This window comes from Schistocerca serialis, chromosome 4, assembly GCF_023864345.2.
Source record: "Schistocerca serialis cubense isolate TAMUIC-IGC-003099 chromosome 4, iqSchSeri2.2, whole genome shotgun sequence".
Lineage (NCBI taxonomy): Eukaryota > Metazoa > Arthropoda > Insecta > Orthoptera > Acrididae > Schistocerca > Schistocerca serialis.
The window spans coordinates 233,998,230-234,020,544 of NC_064641.1; the positions used below are offsets into that span (position 1 = coordinate 233,998,230).

At 39.8% G+C, this 22,315-nt stretch overlaps 1 protein-coding gene across 1 annotated transcript in view; it reads right to left on the reverse strand.

The window, feature by feature from the left end:
- Window positions 1-22,315, reverse strand: part of LOC126473775 (UDP-glucosyltransferase 2-like) — an 89,301-nt gene that overhangs the window by 1,560 nt on the left and 65,426 nt on the right. The window contains exons 5-6 of the mRNA XM_050101040.1: window positions 14,946-15,168; window positions 14,634-14,853 (exon numbers count right to left, since the gene is read on the reverse strand). Coding sequence (XP_049956997.1) covers window positions 14,634-14,853; window positions 14,946-15,168 — 443 coding nt within the window. The remainder of the gene's footprint in view (window positions 1-14,633; window positions 14,854-14,945; window positions 15,169-22,315) is intronic.

The following is a 22,315-nucleotide window of genomic DNA, read 5'->3' on the forward strand; positions in this document are numbered from 1 at the left end:
AATAGAATGGATAAAGTTATGGGTGAAGAATATAATATGAGAATTAATAAAGCAAAAACAAAAGTAATGGCATGCGACAAAGAAGATCAAGTGAAAGTCCAAGTTTATGTAGGCAATGAATTGCTTCAACAAGTTGATAAATTTACTTATCTGGGCAGTAATATTACCAGGGATGGAAGGAGCAAGGCAGAAGTGAGAAGTAGAATAGCTCAAGCAAAGGCTGCTTTTAACAAGAAGGAAAACATATTAACATCCAAGAGCATCAGCCTTGAAACCAGGAAAAGATTTTTGAAATCATATGTGTGGAGTGTGGCATGCTATGGGTGTGAAACATGGACTCTCGGGACAGAGGAACAGCAGAAGCTAAATTCTTTTGAAATGTGGTGCTATAGACGCATGCTCAAAATAAAATGGATCGACAAGGTCACAAGCGAAGTGGTTTTGGAAAGAGCAGGTGAGAAGAGAAGCTTCTGGAGTTTCATTGTTAAAAGAAGAGTGAAATTTACAAGCCATCTATTAAGACATGAAGGACTCCTGAACACAAACATAGAGGGATATGTCGAGGGAAAAAGACCAAGAGGAAGGTCACGACTGAGGTACATGGATCAAATCATGAAAGATGTGGGATGTAACACCTATAAAGAAATGAAGAGAAAAGCTGAAAGACGCACAGAATGGAGACAAGCTGCCATTGTAGCTGTTGCAAACCAATCCTTGGATTGACCACTACAGAAGAAGGTCAATAATAGAATGATGACATCAACTCAAGCTTCGAATCGAATGATCACTGACATTTCAGGTATGAAATGGATCACAGAGAGTGGTAATGTAAAAAATTTAAAAAAATGTGTTTTTTAGAGGTTGCTCAATGGAGTCACAGTTAGGTGAGAAGTTTTTGGAATGTATTACTTTCAGGATATTGTGCGGAAAGTGACCAGTGCTACATTTATTTTAAAAATAGTCAGCCCACCTCTGACACTGAAGGATGAAAGCTTGTTTATTTGGCACACTTACACTGTTACATTTTTGGGTAAAACTGTGCAGTCGCAAAGTATGTTCTTATACCAGAAAAAGACCAATCATAACTATATGCAGAGGCACTTCGTGACGTTCATTCAGGCCATTGTTAATGAATCATAAGATTCAACTGTCCCCTTCATGTACATACACCCCACATTTGGACGAATAACCATAACAGTAGTTCTGCCAAGCGGGTCCTTTTAAGTGAATGTTTGTAAAGATTATATCTGCTTCTTTGCAAGTAATGTCAGCCTACGTCAATAACATAATGATAACATAATGATAACATCAACATGTGATTTGAATCAAATGATCACTGATATTGCGGGTATAATGGTTCATAGAGAGCTGAAACTCAAAATACCAAAAAAAAAAAAAAAAGGGTTTTTGAGATGTAGCTCTATGGAGTCATAGTAGGATGAGCTTCCTTGAAGGCATCGCTTTCAGAATATTATAAAACACTGACTAGTGCTACATTTACTTTATAGTCAACGCTATCTCTGACACTGAAACGTGAAAGTTCTTTATTTCGCACGCTTACACTCTATTACGTTTTTGGGTAAATCCGTGCAGTTACAAAAAAATTCTAAGACCAGAAAAGATCAATCAGAACGATCTGCAGAGGTATTTCATGACGTTCATGCAGGCCATTGCTATCCCTCGAGCGGGCACGCTGTTGTAAAAGGTACAACAAAAAAATGGTTCAAATGGCTCTGAGCTCTATGGGACTTAACATCTGAGGTCATCAGTCCCCTAGAACTTAGAACTACTTAATCCTAACTAACCTAAGGACATAACACACATCCATGCCCAAGGCAGGATTCGAACCTGCGACCGTAGCGGTCGCGCGGTTCCAGACTGAAGCGCCTAGAACTGCCGGCCACAACGGCCGGCAAAAGCTGCGGTTTTTATGCGTAATAGATGCCTTAACCTTGAGCCATTGCGCCGCCGCTTGCATGTATTCCACTGTTGATGTTTCCTCGACACTGTTAATGCGGCTTCCGTTCCGTTGGTTAGCTTTTCAGTTTGTTGTCTAAGTTGTCAGCAACGAGGTGTCAAATGTAAAAAGTACAATTTGCGCCTGCTGGTGTGACAGTTGCAAACTTTGTTCCAACAGTCAATACGTAGAGGTAAGTGTAATAAAGAGTTAACTATACTCATTCGTTGTTTTTTATTGTGTATGGGTTCACAGTAAATGTTAATTTGGTTATACTGACACCTGAATTTATTTATTGATTTTATTTCTTTTGATGTTTTATTTCAGTTCAAAGGGTGTATCAGACGAGAAAGATCGCAAACTATATGGAGAGAGTGATAATTGAAGTCAATCCACACTTTTCAGACTTGGAGGAATGTGAAACGGACTTGAATGATGAAAACATTGATTGTGGGGACTAATATTATGAATCTGAACTTGAAGGTGAGGATTGTGATGATCTTGAAGAGACAGCAGGTGTGCGGGAGTATTTTACTGGAAAACACTAAGCTGAGTGTGTCAAATTTCAAAAGCCAAGAGAAAAACAGTGTGCGAATTCTACCACCTCCAAAGAGAAATGTAACAGATATAACTGACCAAGTTAGTGCTTTTATGAAAATAGTTGACCCAGACGTTATTAATGAAATCGTAAACTGTTCAAACGCGTATAAATATAGAGAGCGAGGACAACATCAAATGTGCCGCAAAAGAGATAATAAAGTGACATCGAGACACGAAATCATGCCTATGTTTGGGGTTCGTTTTTTGATTAGGACAAGAAAAGGCCATCATCCTAATTTACAGGAACTCTGAGCGGCAGATGGAATAGAAATTCAACTGCTGACGGCCGCACTGAGTTACTAAATGTTTCTGTTTCTTCCACACTGTACGCGGTTTGATGACATGGAAACGAGGAACGACAGGAGAAAAACTAGTTAGCTGGTTGCAGTTCGCACAGTATTGGACGCTTTTGTTGCTGACTATCAAACTACTTACAGCCTGAGTGAATTCACCAGAACAGACGAAATGCTTCATCCTTTCAGAGGCCGCTGTGGATGGATTCAGCACGTACCCAGCAAACCAGCTAAACATGGGATAACAATGTTTGCAATATTTGATGCAAAACATTTCATTGCAGTAATCTGGAGGTTTGCTGCTTGATACAACCATAAAAGCAATATCAGGTGTCTAATATTCGTGAATATATAGTGAAGAGACTTGTAATGCCTACAGAAAACTCTCCCAGAAACCTCATAACTGACAACTGGTACACAAGCTGCCTCCTTACCGAATATTTGCTGCATAAGAAAATCTCTTGCTTTTGTACTATGAGGAAGAACATACATGAAATTCCTCCGAAAATTCTCCCAAACAAAAAAAGAGAAATTGGAAGTGCGATATTTAGATTTATCCAGCATAAGACCTTAGTTTCATACGCTCCTTGTAAACATCGTGCTGTCATACTTTCGTCTACTATGCATGACACGGTGACAGTTGATGAAGAAGCACAGAAACCTGAAATCATAGCTGACTACAATGTGTCAAAAGGTGAACTTGACGTTGTAGATAAAGTGTATGCCTTTTGCTCAGTTTCAAGAATTACGAGGAGATAGCCATTGGCTATTTTTTTTTTTTTTTGTTATTTCCTTGTTCGAACATTACTGGAATTTATTGACGGATATTATTTTCCTTCACAAAGCGAGAAACAAGTTTGAACATTACTGGGATTAATTGACGAATATTATTTTCCTTCACAAAGCGAGAAACAACTTCATGAAGATTTGTTTATGTCAAGGAGCTAGCAGCAGGTCTTATGATAGAACACCTCGTATCTAGAGCTGAAATGAGATCATTTCCGGGACTGATGACCACAGCAGTTGAGTCCCATAGTGCTCAGAGCCATTTGAACCATTTGAAGATCATTTCCGGCCGATCTCACTGTACGTCTCAATCACTTTCTGATGCATCGTCTTCCGAAGTATAGCAACCTGAACCTACGGCAAAGAAGTGCGGGAGGTGTATCCTTTGTGGATGTCAAAAGAATTGATCTCAATCAGTTAAAAATGGTGGATGTAATAACTTTGTTTCTAAACAACTTACTAAGAAACAAGCTGTCTGTGAAACGTGTTATGGAAGTGAACATATGTCAGAATAACTGGCTAAATTGTTATTAGAAGAACTAAAAGAGCAAAGCTTTTCTTATAAACGGTGAAGATAGTGATTGTGAACTGATTTCTTTAACAAATATTATAGTTTGTTCAGCACATGCTTGTTTTTATTGACAGATGCCTATGTTGTAAATTTTGCAACGCGCGCCTGCTTGTGTGAAAAGAATAAGCGCGCTTCCCATAAGGTTAATGCATCATACAATCCAACTGTGCGCTTCATATACATATAATCCTAGAGTAATTTGTGATAAATAATCATGGACTCAATCAGAAAGAAGTGCCATACTAACTCAGTAAGAAATGGACGGCAATAGAGATTGGCATTTGCGTAGCACTTATTTAACCAATGCACAGAATGATGTGCACTATTTTGCGGAATCCACATTAAAGTACTCCCACGAGAACTCAAGATATTCAATGACAAACCCAGATTTTCAACAGTCTGTTTATTCTGTGCAGGTATGTCTTGCAATAGTTTCGAGCTTTTCTTTGTCACCAGTTTGTCACTGTGTATCCTATTCTGCATATTTATTTTTGGTTTCTTACATCCATCAGTTTTGATTTCTGAATCATAGTTTCAGCTTCTTCTGTACTATATACTAGTGGCTCCATGATGAAGTAGCTTTGTCACGATATCCTATGGAACCTGACGAAATACATTAAACTGAATAATATAAACATAGTAATTAAATGTACTGAGTTTTGAAAATTGTGCCTCTATTCAATAGGTGGAGTTAATCGGACATGCATTTGCTTATACATTTGTGAGTAACATGTGGCACTGTCCGACAGCTGAAGACCAAACGCTATTCAGATTCTTTCACTTAATAGATACTCAATAATACATATGCAAAATGTTTCCGTTGATTCTTATGCTGCCTTTCAAGTCGTATTTGCATTAAAAACTTTCCAAAAAATAAAATAAGGGAAGGTTGTATGTTAATAGCTTACAGGCACAAAGAATATAAAAATAATGACACTGACTTGAGTTGTGAGTTTTATGTAATACTTTCAACACTTCTGTATAATAGTTTAGTTATTGGCTATCGTCCTCTTCTAAAAAGCCTACCTGAACAATATGTGTGATACATTTAAACACAGTACATATTAAAATTTACAATTGTACTTGTCACTGGAAGTACTCCACGTGTCGTCTTCACATGTGGATGCAATACCAGAGTTCATCTCTGCAATGAGTTATACTTTTAAAGTTCACACGTCATTTCATAAATCTCAACAAGAGTGTAATATTTGCTGTTCCAATTCTACCACCTTGATAGCGAGCGTGATGACAGATACAGGGATTAGTGACCACAAGGTTGTTGTAGCTCGAGTGAATATAGTAAAATCCAAACCGACCAAAACTGAACTCATAATACTTCTATTTAATAAAGTCAGAAAAAAATTCGAATGACACTTTCCTCTCTCGAAATCTAGCAGAATATACCAAAAAATTCTGTTCGTATGTAAAATACACCAGCGTAAAGACGCAGTCAGTACCTTCTGTAATGGTAATGGTGACAGTAAACGTTTTCTGAGTGTCGTATCGCATTATAATGTAAAAAGCGTACTGGAGCAACCAACTTTCGGCCACGGTTACAGTGGCATCCTTCTGGGTCTACTAATGTGCTTTACTTTTGTGTTGTCGCTTATATTTTTGTCAACCAAAATTTCGACAATAGTTAGACTGGGCTTTAGCTCTACGGTGAAACCAACATGAATAATTTAGAAGCAAACATCCTTGTTGTAACAAAACTGCTTAAAACACTGAAGAAAGGCCAGCCCTCATGTCCAGACCGATTACCAGTCAGGTTCCTTTCAGAATATACTGATACAATAGCTCCATATTTAGTAACCATATGCATCCACTCGCTCACAGAAAGATCCGTACACAAAGACTAAAAAAAGCACAAGTCAGACCAATGCCCAAGAAAGAATACAGGAATTATCCGATGAATTACAGACCGACATTACTAATGTCGAGTAGTAGTAGGGTTTTGGAACATATGCTGCGCTCGAACATTATGAATTATAGCGAAAGAAACGATTTATTGACAAACAGCCAACACGGATTCAGAATATATCGATCTTCTGAAACACAGCTACCTCTTTATGCTCACGAATGAATGCTTCTTATCGACAGAATACGTAAATTTGACTCCGTATTTTTAGGTTTCTAGAAGGCTTTTGACATCGTTCTTCACAAGCGATTTCTTATCAAATTCCGTCTCTATGGGGCATAGTCTCAGTTGTTGGACTGGACTCGTGGTTTCCTGTCAGAAGGATCACAATTGGTGCTAACTGACGGAAAGTTAGCGAGTGAAACAGAAGTAATATCTGGCTTTCCCCAAGAAAACATTATAATCTCTCTGCTGTTCCTGATCTACATAAGCGATTTAGGAGAATTTGTGCGGCCCTGTCAGATTTTTGCAGATGATGTCATTTACCGTGTTATGAAGAAATCAAATGATCAAAATGAATTGCAAAATGATTGAGACAAGATAGCTGTACGGTGCAAAAAGTGGCAGTTGAGTGTAAACAGTGAAAACTGAAACGTCATCCACATGAGTACTAAAAGGAATCCGCTAAATTTCTGTTACACGATGTATCACACAGAACCAAAAGTAGTAAACTCACATAAATAATTAGGAATTACAATCACAAAGGAAGTGCAACAGGTCTACTAAAGAGACTGCTTACACTACGTTCGTCCACCCTCTTCTGGAGTATTGCTGTGTGGTGTGGAATCCGCATCAGATAGGATAGACGGATGACATCGAAAAAGTTCAGATAAGAGCAGTTAGTTTTGTGTTGTCCGGAAATAGGGTAGTGAGTGCCACGGATATGATACACGAATTGTGGCGGTGGTCATTAAAACAAGGTTTTTTTTCGCAGGGGCAGGACCTTCTCACAAAATTTAAGTCACCAACCTTCTTCTCTGAGTGTGAAAATGTTTTTTTGTCACCCACCCACACAGGGAATGCTCATCATAATAAAATAAGAGAAATAAAAGCTCACTCGGAAAGAATTAACTGTTTGTTTTTTCCTGCGATCTGTTCGAGAATGGAACGGTAGAGAAGTGACTTGAGGGTGGTCCTATGTACCCTCAGCCACCCATTAAACTGAGAATTGCATAGCAATCATGTAGATGTATATGTAGATATTCAGAAGATCTTTATAATTTAAGAGCGGTCGCTTTAACGAAAATTTGCAAGAAGTTGTGACCATAATTAATGGGCTGTGAGTTCCAAACTATTCGAATAGACAGAACGTATGTACAGTCGTGCTCAAAAGTATCCGAACGATCTGAATTGCATTTCACCTCATTTGCATGCAACCCACATAACGCAGCTGTCTAGCAGGTTCTCTAATCGCTCCTTTGTACAGTCGTTTGACTATTGATAATGGTTCCAACAGGTCACCACTAGAAAATACTGCTTCGTATCGAAATACCTCAAGACGTAAAGTTGTACCACGATACTAGAAATATCAGGGAACACCTTACCACAGATAACACTGCCCTTAAGGCTTGTAAGCTCACATCTATTCAAATAAATGACATACCTGAAATGTTACTGCTCTCATTATTACGTCAGATAGGTAACGCACGTAGTACGTTCGTCGTATTCATGATTACCTCTTCAAAGTAATTTATTGTACTTGTTATTTAACGCAAAATGACATTAAAAATTTAAGTTATTCATAAGCAGCTAGTTGAGAATATGTATGAACTTCAAATCACACGACGAACCGTATCGTTCTGCATATGGATTCAAACTCAGGTCATGCAGACTAAGATTTCGCAACTGACGGAAACTAACAATCATTCCTGATTAGGCATACAGAGAGTGATATACCTTGATTTTAGAGAGTATCAGTTAGCAAATATCAACTTTAAATTACATAACGTAAACATTTTTAACGGACGCGAACTCCTACCCAGCATCTATTGTCCCTGTCAACGAACTACGAGAGATGTTAAATATTGCTTATTCACAAGTAACTTACTTGAAATGCTGGGAGGTAAAGCTTTGTGTTGGACAGGGATTCGAACCCAGAACCTAATCGGATTGTTAGCGAAGCACAATCAACTTTGACGTATCCGTTTTCCTCGGCAGTAGTTAGATGTTTTAACTGAAATGACGACATGAAACATTACTTTTTTCCTTCCCAGAACTCCAACCCGGCACATATCGCTGTTATATTCTAGAGAAAACGAACGTTAAATATGGGTTTGTTACACCAGCATCGATATGTGAGCATGTTTGAACTAGAAATAATATGACGAAGAGTTCAGTGCTGACTGGGAATCGAACGCCACACATATCGTTGTTGACTACACACAAAGAGAACTCAGTTACCGATTTTTTCTCCACCAGCAGCTCGGAATAACACCCTTGAACTTACAGTGATCTCTCAAATAGTTCTGTGTCCCACTGGGAGTCAAAAACGTCAGATTTCGTTAGTGTTGACAGCGAATGAAAATGCATTAAAAATCAAAATTATTTTCCACCAGCACGTAGGTGTTCTCATGCTAGAGCTTGATACTGCATAATGAAAACTTTAGTGCCGGGCCATAATTCGAACCCATTCCCGCGCAACATGTGGAGATGTTGAGGAATCTGCAATTTTGAACAAACAAAAAATAGTAGTCGAGCTTATTGTCACGAAGGGATCAAATCCCACGTTAAGGGCGGTCTGAGTTGCATTTCAAGTTCAGAACCAATTTCATCAACATACAGAAGCTCAAATAAAAGATGGAATAAGTGTCCTGTGACACTACATAGCGTTTGTTTCGTCACTAGAAATAAATTAGTACAAGAAAGGCTGCTACGGCCCGGAATACGTAATGCGTCTGATTCGCATTTCTGTAACTAGGTTTAAGGACTAGAGCGTAGTTATTAATAATACTCAGAACTGACTGCAAACTAAGCATCATAAATCAGTACCTCTCATACCTGTTTGTATATTTCATTCGTAACTGTACTCAAAACTAAGAAACTTATTCACGGACGTTTTCGTGTCTCGCCGATATTTGAGCACACCAAACAAATAAAAGAAAAAAAGAACGTATGCGAGTGTGTGTGTGTGTGTGTGTGTGTGAGAGAGAGAGAGAGAGGGAGAGAGAGAGAGAGAGAGAGAGAGAGAGAGAGAGAAAGGGTGAAAAATTGTTGTAAAGAAAATGAATATCGCTATGTAAAGAAACCTTTCATTAAAATGACACATTCCACATAATTACTAAATGTTGTATTCATGATCTATGGAACAAGTATTAATCTAACCTAATCTGATCATATCATATTGCTGTCTAGCTGTGAACAGACATGAATTACCGAAACTTTCGCCAGTATCAGTAAACTAATTTAAACTTGAAAATAAAAGACGACAGTTTTTGTAATGAACCGGGACTCCTATCAAGACCCTTTCATCCCTGTTAACTAACCACAAAAGATGTCTGATATACCTCCATTCAGAAGTAACAAATTGTGTTTGCATTTAAAGATGAATCACGTGATGTGAAGTTCTGTGACAGAGAAACGAACCCAACACGTAATCGGATTGTTAACTAAGTAAAATAAAATGTCACATATTGGTTTTTATTACCAGCTGCTAGGTGTTTGAATCTAAAATAAGGATACAAATTTTTGTGCCTGAGTGACAATCGGGCCGCACTCCTATCGTTCTTCCTTATCGTCCACGAATATAGCTTAAGTATCAGTTGCTTACTCACCAACAGTAAGATGTGTGCGTGTTTGACCAGAAAATGTTGGCAACACATGAACAGACATAAAAAATGCACGTTAATTTTCACTAGCATAGCCATTTAAAGGAACAGGGCTCTTATTTTACTTGTACTTGATTGAACTACAGACGTTGAAAAATTTGGTGCTGCACTGTGATTCAAATTCGTATCTCCTCTTTCGAGGATCTGAATCTCTCGGAACAGTGTAGTGCAATCATTTTGTTCCTTTTTCCAAGACTGCAATCTTCTCTAGGTCTCTTCCAAAGGTGAGTATGTGGGTCCGATTCCCGATCCAGTACAAAAATATTCATAATTTCATTTCAAGTTCTATCAAATGCACGCCGCCGTGTTAGTGAAAATTAACGTGCATTTTTAATGAATAAGACCCAATCGAAATCTAAGTGAGTAGTATTTTACAAATTCGTACCAATAGAGGCACGTTTGTGAACAGATACTCAGTTTTATTAAAACAGACTTTCGTCGTAAGATTATCGTGGGTAGTTTTATTTCATTTCTTATAATACAGTGCATAATTTTCGTAAGATTTCTTTTAGTGTTGTTAAAGCAATACTAAACATGAGAGACCAATTAATCATCAACGATATATACGAATTCTCTGATGTTATCTATAACAGTCTAACAACGCACATGCAGTTTATCGATTACATCCATGTTGAAAACTTGTTCTGAGTTAAAGCTGTCAAACAAGGTTTGAAGAAGAATAAAATGCCACTACCAGACGACAGCTAATGTAGAAAACACTTTTCTATTTTGGCACGATGTTCTCTCCCCATTCATAATATAAACGCTTCGAGATGCATCTGCTGCCTGACCATCTAGTAAACCTGAAAACAACAAAATGTCGCAGAAGTTAGCCATTTTTCCACGTGCGGCTATTTTGGATTGAGAAGCGAAGGCAATTATGTTCGAAGTTCCATTAGATTGATAACTTCAGCAGACAGCAGAATTGTGTTTCAAAAAATGTAGCAGCAAATGTCATAGAACTCGCGACGTTTTAACTACAGTGTGCGACGCTTACCGTTACGCTACTACCTACCACGTGGCTACCGCAACTCTAGAAGTCAACAACAGTTCTTCCAGGACTTTCTTATTCCACTGTGTCGTGAGATAATGCGTATGGCCGGATCTAGACTTCTGAGAGACATACAGTTACAGCTTTTTTTTTTTTTTTTTTTTTTTTTGCGCTGCACGACGTTTTCAACAAACAGATAGCGTAATAGTGTAGCTCAAATGGAAAGGAACACTTGCTGTTTAAATTACTGCATCCTACACTGCTGGCAGTTCTGCGTAGGTGGCAGTTACGTGACTTTATTGCGGTGATTACAAAATAGAGTCGAATGTATGTACTGGGTAGCCGAGGCAGCTAGTTCATAGCGAATCGGTCAACCAAGTAAATGAATGCACTGAACATGCTGCAAACCACTACAGGGAGCCTGTGGGTCAGAATTCTCATCGAGTGTGCCGCAACGGTGTTATGATAGAGAAATGTGTAGTGCCGCAGAGGATTTTGAGGTCCGCTGGATTGATGATTTGCTACACTGCTGGTATGGGTTCGATTTCAATATCTGCTGATGATTTTTAATAGGGAGAGACAGATTCTATTCTCTTCTGGCTACGCCAAGTGAAGAAGGTATAATGGCATTGTGGTCTGAAATTCACTTTAAACTTGATATTCCTTCTCTACCAAGTAGTCGTCAGGTTGAACCACAATAAAGTCAGGAGTGGTGAAATGTGCGAACTCTATCACCAATAACCTTTCTTGTACTAATTTATTTCTAGTGACGAAACAAACGCTATGTAGTGTCACAGGACACTTATTCCATCTTTTATTTGAGCTTCTGTATGTCGATGAAATTGGTTCTGAACTAGGAATGCAACTCAGACCGCCCTTAACGTGGGATTTGATGCCTTCGTGACAATACAGCTCGACTACTATTTGTTGTTTGTTCAAAATTGCAGATTCCTCAACATCTCCACATATTGCGAGGGAATGGGTTCGAATTATGGCCAGGCACTAAAGCTTTCATTATGCAGTATCAAGCTCTAGCATGAGAACACCTACGTGCTGGTGGAAAATAATTTTGATTTTTAATGCATTTTCATTCGCTGTCAACACTAACGAAATCTGACGTTTCTGACTCCCAGTGGGACACAGAACTATTTGAGAGATCACTGTAAGTTCTAGGGTGTTATTCCGAGCTGCTGGTGGAGAAAAAATCGGTAACTGACTTCTCTTTGTGTGTAGTCAACAACGATATGTGTGGGGTTCGATTCCCAGTCAGCACTGAACTCTTCGTCATATTATTTCTAGTTCAAACATGCTCACATATCGATGCTGGTGTAACAAACCCATATTTAACGTTCGATTTCTCTAGAATATAACAGCGATATGTGCCGGGTTGGAGTTCTGGGAAGGAAAAAAGTAATGTTTCATGTCGTCATTTCAGTTAAAACATCTAAGTACTGCCGAGGAAAACGGATACGTCAAAGTTGATTGTGCTTCGCTAACAATCCGATTAGGTTCTGGGTTCGAATCCCTGTCCAACACAAAGCTTTACCTCCCAGCATTTCAAGTAAGTTACTTGTGAATAAGCAATATTTAACATCTCTCGTAGTTCGTTGACAGGGACAATAGATGCTGGGTAGGAATTCGCGTCCGTTAAAAATGTTTACATTATGTAATTTAAAGTTGATATTTGCTAACTGATACTCTCTAAAATCTAGGTATATCACTCTCTGTATGTCTTGTCAGGAATGACTGTTAGTTTCCGTCAGTTGCGAAATCTTAGTCTGCATGACCTGAGTTTGAATCCATATGCAGAACGAGACGGTTCGTCGTGTCATTTGAAGTTCATACATATTCTCAACTAGCTGCTTATGAATAACTTAAATTTTTAATATCATTTTGTGTTAAATAACAAGTGGGGTATGTTACTTTGAAGAGGAAATCATGAATACGACGAACTTACTACATGCATTACCTATCTGATGTAATAATGAGAGTGGTAACATTTCAGGTATGCCATTTATTGCAATAAATGTGAGCTTACAAGCCTTCAGGACAGTCTTATCTGTGATACGTTGTTCCCTGATATTTCTAGTATCGTGGTATAACTTTACATCTTGAGTTATTGCGATACAGAGCAGTGTTTTCTAGTGGTGACTTGTTGGGACCATTTTCAATAGTCAAACGACTGTACCAAGGAGTGAGTAGAGGACCTGCTAGACAGCTGCGTTAGGTGGGTTGCATGCGAATCAGGCGAAATGCAATTCAGGTCGTTCGGATACTTTTGAGCATGACTGTACATGAGGATCTTTCCACTGTTCTCTTTTACGGCAGTATTCCGGTCTGCAGCCGGTCATGAGTGAGTCGGTAGCGATTTCTAGTTTTCAGTAAATACAGAACTTATTCTTTGGGTGACAAGCCAGTCGCAAGTTTCAAATCTTTACAATTTTGGATACGTCATTATTTCGACTATATGTATTTATTTGTTCCCAAAAATGTACCATTTATCTTCTTTTAATCAATTACTCACCTATTTTAGTACTCTGTTCTAAACTTTATATGTGAAATCGGTGTTTATATGATAAAACCTGCTTTAAACAGTTTGTTATTAGGACACATGCACAGCGGTGTGCGATACATCCCTAACATTGTAGAATCACACTTTAAGATCATATACCATACCAAACCCCAATCAAACTCTACAATCAGTCTGAGAGCGTCTGAGAGCAACTTGATAATATTCTCACGAGGGAATGGCCACCAGGGTTCCTTTATGCTTCCATGTAAACGCTGTTAAGGACAAATTAATTTCAGATTAATAGTAAACACAGCGGAAAATCAGCGTCTCGTTGTTGTATTTTGTTACATACTCGTTCCGCGGATGCCACAAATGGTGGATCTGTGAAACAAATGTAATCAAAGGCAAATCTTTGAAAGTAAATGGTGATTCTATTATTAAAGCGAATCGAGCGTGATGGCCCGGTGGTTAGCGCTCTCAGTCGGTAGGACGACGGTTCATCCCAGTCTGCTCATCCAGATTTTGAGTCCAGGCAAATTCTGAAATGGTTCCTTCGACAGGCACAGTGAATTTTCTTGAATATTCTTCCTCAAACAGAGCCTGGACTCTGCCTTAATGAACTGTCGTCATTGGGACATTAAACTCTTATCTTCCTTTTCCCTTCTTTTTTAACAATGTGACAACGACTTCCCGTACTTTCTGGTTATAACTTAGCTCGAAAATATAATTATGAAATATAAATTTGTGTCTACATAAGAATCCGACTGAAATTTTGTTTCACTAGATATTCCTAACAGTATTACAGGAAGTACAATGCATACCAATATATTAGAATCCAGTCACAAAGGAAGGGTGTTAATATTCCATTAAAAATACAGCGATTTTCACTAATAAAGAACCTCTTACATTCGGCACTTGTAGTCACATGGATTATACCAAATTAAAATCACTGTGTGCCTTGCAGTTCTGACAATATTTAAGATCTGAGACGAACTGCTCCTGAATTTAGTTACAGTACCTACAATAGTCTGAAGAACCTTGCCATTACAAATATGAACCATGTTTTCGTGTGTACAAGCGGTTGTGTCACTGTGCTAGTATTTTCGACACCATGGAGCTGCAAGGGGATTAACATTCGTATGCTGCTAAAAATTGGAGAACTAAAAACCAAATGTCCTCACCTCTTGTCTTCCAGAACTGTCTGTACTGTTTCCAAAACGCTGTCTTTGGTGACGTCTTTTAAATCCAGCCTTCGCCCGACACCTAAACCGACCATTTTTTCTACATTGTAAATCTGGTCTCCTAGGAAAGGAATCCCAATGACGGGTACAGAGAAATAAGCTGCCTCGTTCCAACTCTGTAGTCCTCCCTGAGTGATGAAGAGGCGTACGTTCGGATGAGCTGCAACAGTACACTGACGTCACTTATCCGCAGTAGTCACTACGCTCGGCAGCCCAGCGGGCCATTACAGTGGAGGGCGTCCGCACACTCACCCAGCACGTCCTGCTGCGGCAGCCACTTGGCGGTCATCACGTTGCCGGGCTGACCGGGCAGTCCATCAGCTTCCCATTTCCAGAGCACGCGCTGCGGCATTGCTGCGAAAGCGTCCAGGAAGGCGCGGACTGTCTCTGGAGGCATGGCGCTGCTCTGCACGTTGGAGCCCAGGCTGAAGTAAACCACGCCGTCCCTCGCGCCGTCTAGGAACTGCCTCACATCCTGATATACAGATGCGCTTCACATGTGACTTTAATATTTAACATGAAAGTCGTAAAGCTACACTATGTGGTGCAAAAGTCTCCAGAAACACATAGATCTACATTCCAAAAAAGCCAACCATTTAATTAATACTGCATATGACACTGTTGCTGCAGTCTCTCTCTTCAGTAATCAGTTTCACACTGAAGGAAGATTAACTTCCATGTAATCATTGTCTGTCCTAAGAAAGTTACAGCTGCAGTAACAAACTACAGCGTGGCTACAATTAAAAGCCAGCTGCTCACAGATTTCGATTGCGAGCTGTAATTGTCAGATGGCTCTAAGCACTATGGGACTTAACATCTGAGGTCATCAGTCCCTTGGACTTAGAACTACTTAAACCTAACTAACCTAAGGTCATCACGCGCATTCATGCCCGAGGCCGGATTCGAACCTGCGACCGTAGCAGCAGCGCGGCTCCGGCCTGAAGCGCCTAGAAAAGCTGGGCAACAGCGGCCTGCCATGTAATAATCGTATGGAAGCGAAATTTTGTTTTAATGCTGAACCGATTACTCTGAAAAAAAAACTGTTTGCAACTTTGTGCACCAAGGGCAAATCTGGAGCTGTAAATGCCAGAAAGTCGTACAGAAATGATTCCGTAGGTGATTAACTAGGAATGGAGGGCGAGCAGAAAAGGTGAAGGAAGTGAGAGAGGCGTAAAGTTTCTTGTATTATTAACCGCCACTTAACCCTTCAGGTTAACAACGATTTATTTTAAATGTGATCTAAAGAAGTTTGGAAAAGATGGTACCTAATCCACCAAATTTCTCTTCTTCAATTCATATATTTCATCATTTTCAAAACCGGAGGCATCTACTGTGTCTCACGTCCACGGAAGCATATGTTCGGGGAGGGGGGATGGGGGGAGGGCACGAGCTAGGGTGCTGACTATAGGCAGATCACGTACTTGCAAGCTCGGCAAAAATGTTCGTTTTTGATGTAATATAGTAGTTTCAGAATACTAGCTCTTTTCGGACACTGCTACAAGTGTACGAAACAGCATGTGATTCGCGACAGGTCATTCGGTGAATAATCCTGCTGAAGGAACGTCTGCAACTGAGCGTCATGCCAGAGGTTGAAAATACTGCTTCAACTGTACAGTTCTTTTATTATCACACGACCTGTTTCGGGCTCTTATAAGCCCATCTTCAGGTGTTATAACCTGGTGCTGTGACTCCCGAGCGCCTCGGTGGACGTGTAGTAGGGGCGGTGTGCTACCCATGAGCGCCTAGTACACGTCCACCGAGGCACTATATATAGGCAAAGGGCATGAACAAGGTGCCCCATTCAATCCTCACGAGCTTCTTAGATTGAAGTTGCATTGGTTCTTGCATTGTGTACAGATTTGTTAACACACAGATAAACAAAACGTCGGATCCGAACTCTTGTTATCTTATTGGAAGCATGTCGTTACTCAAATCTTTTTCAAAGATACCTGCTTTCAAGATTCTATAAGCCAAAACATAACGAGGGGCTATTCAATTTTTATGTTACGTTATTAAGAAGGAATTAGCAGCCGTGTCGTAACAAGAAACATGCCCTTGAGGAAAGGACATTGTGAACATATTTTGCATCTGTTGGCTGAAAAAGGGAGCTGGCACTGGGACCTCCTCCCCAGGGACGTGTCCATGGCAGCTGGTATTTAATTCCTACAACTGACACCTTCCTGACACAGTGTAAGAAAAACGACAGATGAAACTGCATTGCAGGTTGGTACTACGCAGTAACACACTCTGAAGCTGAAAGAGGCACTTGTAATGTCCCCACAGAAAATAACCTGTACCACGCACCAATTAATCATTGTCAATCAAACCATCCACATTCATTTACTCTGGAAAAGTATCTGATCTGATTTTTCTCGTAACATATGCGGCGACAGCTAGACGACGCCAAAGTATTTTCTAGCGCGTTTATTCTTTGAAATAACAGAGATGCATATATGCATTTTCCATGGTTGTTAGAGTGGTAACTAGAACAGCTTCTGGACGGTTTGTTTGAATAGAAAGAGAGTGTAAACGGAAAATAATTAAGACGTGGAATCACCTGAAATCTGGACATGTAATGGAGATGGATTTAATACACAATTTCCATCATAAATAAGGTTTGTGACTTTTTGTTCGGAGTGAATGAACGAATGAGTTTTTTTTTTTTTTTAACCATTTGATGATCACGTTGGCCCTGTAATTAGTGGGGAAGTTTCAGCTGTGTTGAAGAGAGCCTACAATCACTGAGTCTGTGTTAAATCGTCCAAAAAGGCTTCGTACACATCTGGAATTCGCAATCTTTCGTAAAAGGGACAAATTGTCCACACGACTGATTCTCCCGACTGAATACAGTGTTTAACAGTAATAATAAATGTAAAGATCTTTCACAGCAAGCCAGCCGCTGATTACCAAGACGAAGGACTCCGCCAAAGACCCTATTTGGCTGATTTCACGTAATGAAATATTATAATAAAAACTGTACATAGATATAGGAGAGAAAGAGAGAGAGGGTGAAAGGGTCTTAAAGACAACAGATACACGTCTATACAGACAAGACAATACACAAAGTTAGCGGCTAGCTGCATTCATCATCTATTCATAGAGGAAGAGGAGACAACTTATTATTATCTTGTTAAAATGGCCAATCCGTGACAGGACACGTTTTTGGACGTTGCTAAAATAATTTTGTTCTCTGTTTCATGTCAACTACGACGAGCTAACCTAACTGACGCTTGGAAAAGAGAGGAAAGACTCTCAGGTGATATAATTGGATCTACAAATAAAGCCGAAAGACAGCACGCTGGGCGCAGAGATAAGGCCAAATCAATATTTTTATTATTATAGCTTGCTAGTATAGTTGAAGTATACGCTTTTTTGTTTAGTATCATTTGAATTTTGAACATTGATTAACTCTGTTCATGTTAGATGTATATTCATTGACCTGTCCCAGTTGCATTTATCTGTATATGTTCATTAGGAAGGTAGACACAGAAATACTTTTGTGTGAACAGAGTTACTTATAGTGACAGTAGAAGGGAGTTTTATATAGTGACAGTAGAACATTTATATGGTTTTAACTAGGGCAATGTTTAGGATGAGTCAAGCAGAGCAAAGCAGCACGCAACAGACTTCAGCTGTTAGCACTGATAATAATGATGCAGTAAGAAGTGTTGTGGGACAGATAGCGCAATAGAACGCCCTGTAGACACGGCTGGAGGTGTAACAGCAAGTAATTATCATGAGACAGATGCAGATGATAACCGAGAGCATGACTACTTTGAAAACCGATATTAACGCGAAATTAGCCTCAGTTACTGAAGGGCAAAATGATTTGAATACGAAATTAGCCTCAGTCACTGAAGGGCAGGAAAATCTGAAAACCGACATTAACGCGAAATTGGCCTCAGTTACTGAAGGGCAAAATGATTTGAATAAGAAATTAGCCTCAGTTACTGAAGGGCAGGAAAATCTGAAAACCGATATTAAAGCACAATTAGTGACAGTCACTCAAACTCAAGAAGAAATGAAATTAGTCCAGACTGAGATTAAGCAGCAGTTACAAGACAGTTTTTCCGAATTAGAGCAGCGGATAGAGGCGAAGACCAAGGAACTCAAAGATCGGGCCGAAGAGACGGAACGAAAGTTAACTGCACAAATAGAATTGGTGAAAGCACAATGAGAGGAATCTATTCACCGCGTACGTGTCGAAATGAAGGAGTATGTGGCTATTAAGATAGATACTGTACGGGAACAAGTGGAAATGGTTCCGCAATTAATATAAAAGCAAGACGCCATGTCATGTGCAATTGCGCAACTTCCTGAATTGGCACGTACACGGACTAACATAAAGGAAAGCGTTGAACATCTGACAGAGCGTCAAGGCGTTATAGACCACCAAATTAACGTATTAACAGGTAAATTATCCGAAATCACATTAGAAAACAAAAGGCTAATGTGTGAAAACGTTGAGCAAAATGTTAAGGCAGTATTCTAGAGTTTATCTGGCAAACAGAAAGAGAATTTGTTTGCGAAAGGACTTGAGGAGGTGCGACACCAGTTAGGTGCTGATTTGGAGCATTGGAAACAAACGATAGAAGAGTCGATGCGCGCTTCACAACAGAGCTCAGAACAAATGAGTACAGGGCAGCAGCAGAAGTTGGCAGCGACTATAGAGGCAGTTACTGCCCATTCGCACACAATACCGACTTGTGTAAGTAATTCAAATTGCCACAAGCGGGCTGTTTGCGTGAATTCTTATCTAACGGAGATTACGAAAGCCTTTGCCATGCCGAAGACAAAATGATAAAGCATCGGCAATTCCAGATTTTTAACCCTTACAAAAGGGGGGTCCATCCAATTGTTTTTATTCGAAGCTTCAGAGGAGTGTTACCCAGAAATTGGTCGGAGTGGCAGAAGATCAGTTTTGTTACAGGATATATACAAGGTTCGGGGCCAATCTGGGCTTCGGACATGACTTCTGTTTGCTCGACATATGACGATTTTGAGAAAACGTTTTTAGCAAAGTTCTGGTCAGAAGGGGTACAGGAACGCCTAAGGCAGGAGGTGGTCTACCCAGAGCCTTTCTCCTTTTCGAAAGGAAGCCTTAGAAAGTATTTCGAAAAATATATAAATAAAACGAGATACTGGGACAGACGTATACCTTTGCCAGACATAATAAACATACTTAAGGCAAGACTACCAACTAGCATCTGGAATCAATTGATTTGGGGCAACGACAAAGACTTGGAGTCGTTCCTCACGACGTTAGACCATATAGATATTATCGAAGATAATAACCAGAAAACCCGTAATAACAGATTCCAATATAGGGAGATAGAACCTCCGCCAAACGGTAGGCAAGGAGGAAGTATGTGTTATGCCAATGGCGATCAATCGACACTTAGAAGGAATGAACAGAGATCGTTAAGTAATGGAGAAACCCCTCAAAATCTCAATAGTAATCCCGGCAATGGTCTTGCGAGGGGCTATTCAAGGAACAACAGGAACGGGAAAAGATACAATCCCGTGTGGGGGAACGGAAGAAATTTCAGACCCCAAGCCTGGAATAATAACGATAATAGGAAGTGGAATCAACCGGGAGGAATGAATTCAAATAGCCAACATCAGTGGGGACGGACATATACGAATCAACCGGTAATTACCGAAGTGGCGGATGATGTCAACCCGCAGACAAATCAAAATCCAACAAACTTGTAAGGACCCACTCGTGCCCCGGAGGAGCGGTCAACAATTGGTTGAGGGCAACAGGATATGTGTACCCAAGTTAACGTATAATGATGGACGATTACTGGCAGATGAACTGACCGAGGACTTAGAACCACAAGATGAGGATAAGGAACAGGTGGCAGTAGCCGAAGTGCAAGTCATTATGGAGACCGTACCTATAGTGGCGGTTTTAGGCACAGCTGCAACCACAAATGTTATTTCGGAGGCACTATTCAACAGGATCAGAAATATAAGACGAGTACCAATTTTTCCAGTTCAAAATTGGAGAATAATAGGCGCCATTGGGGCTCGATCGGCTAATGTAAAGGTGCAGTCACTACTTGGTGCAGAAGTCGGAAATGTAGCAATATTAAGCACATTCCTTGTTGTGAAAAATTTGGTGGTAGATTGCATTATCGGAGTCGACAGCCTACGTCAATACGGATGCAGAATAGATTTTAAAACAGGAAAAATTTGGTTGAATGTTAATAAACAAGAAATTGAGTTGGAGTTGTTGAGAAAAAAAAGCCTTACGAGAAAATAATTTCAAAATTATTTTTTCTCTTCTGTAGGCTTTCCTATCTTCTATGTACCGTAGGCTGGGGGTCTAGGCTTAAGAGGTTTTCCAAGGTTTCCCTGCTTAAGAAAGTTCCCGAATAGGAATCTTCCTTGGTTGTGCACAGCAAACATAACACCTTGACGCACGTAAAAGCAATACAGCCGAGGTACTTGTCTCTTCATTTTCTTTTGTTTCCAATGTTTATTTCTTCGTCTGTCTTAAACATAATTATTTCTTTTTCAGTCGGAGGACTGACACACATTACTTCCGGGTTACCCACACTAATAGATAGCTCGCGAAGTGTGTTCGGTAAATCAAAATTAGGCTCACAAACTTCGCTCGCTGCGAGGGGCATTGCAATGTCCCCACAGAAAATAACCTCTACCACGCACCAATTAATCATTATCAATCAAACCATCCACATTCATTCACTTTGGAAAAGTATCTGATCTGATTTTTCTCGTAACATATGCGGCGACAGCTACACGACGCCAAAGTATTTTCTAGCGCGTTTATTCTTTGAAATAACAGAGATGCATATATGCATTCTCCATGGTTGTTAGAGTGGTAACTAGAACAGCTTCTGGACGGTTTGTTTGAATAGAAAGAGAGTGTAAACGGAAAATAATTAAGACGTGGAATCACCGGAGATCTGGACATGTAATGAAGATGGATTTAATACACAATTTCCAACATAAAAAAGGTTTGTGACTTTTTGTTCCGGAGTGAATGAACAAATGAGTTTTTTTTAACCATTTGATGATCACGTTGGCCCTGTAATTAGTGGGGAAGTTTCAGCTGTGTCCAAGAGAGCCTGCAATCACTGAGTCTGTGTTAAATCGTCCAAAAAGGCTTCGTACACAACTATATGCAAAGCACTACAGAAGGACGGCATAAAATCGCAATACGCCGCGGAAACTGACGATACCATACAACTGGTGTTATCCTGCCAAGAAAAAAATTCGCAGAACCACTCGAAACCAGCGACAGAAACATCGAAACTCTACCCTACACCCACAAGCTGCCAGAGTCGATATTAGCTAACTTTGAGACGGGTGTATTTCCTGCTTTTCATGTATGCGTTTTTCTACTGCATTACAGAGAAGTTATTATCAGAGTTTTTTTTTTCTTTGTATACGTCTACGGCATTGCATGTTTCGAATTCTTTGAGTTCAACGGGCCCCATGTACAATTAATCTTAAATAGAGTGATGGTGGAACTGCTGTCTGGACGCTTCCATATGAGGTCTACTTTTTTCGTATTTGGTCTTCGTGGTCCTTATGCGCAATTAATGTTAGCTGTAGTAGAGTCGTTTGGTAGTTACCTTGAAATGAGGGTC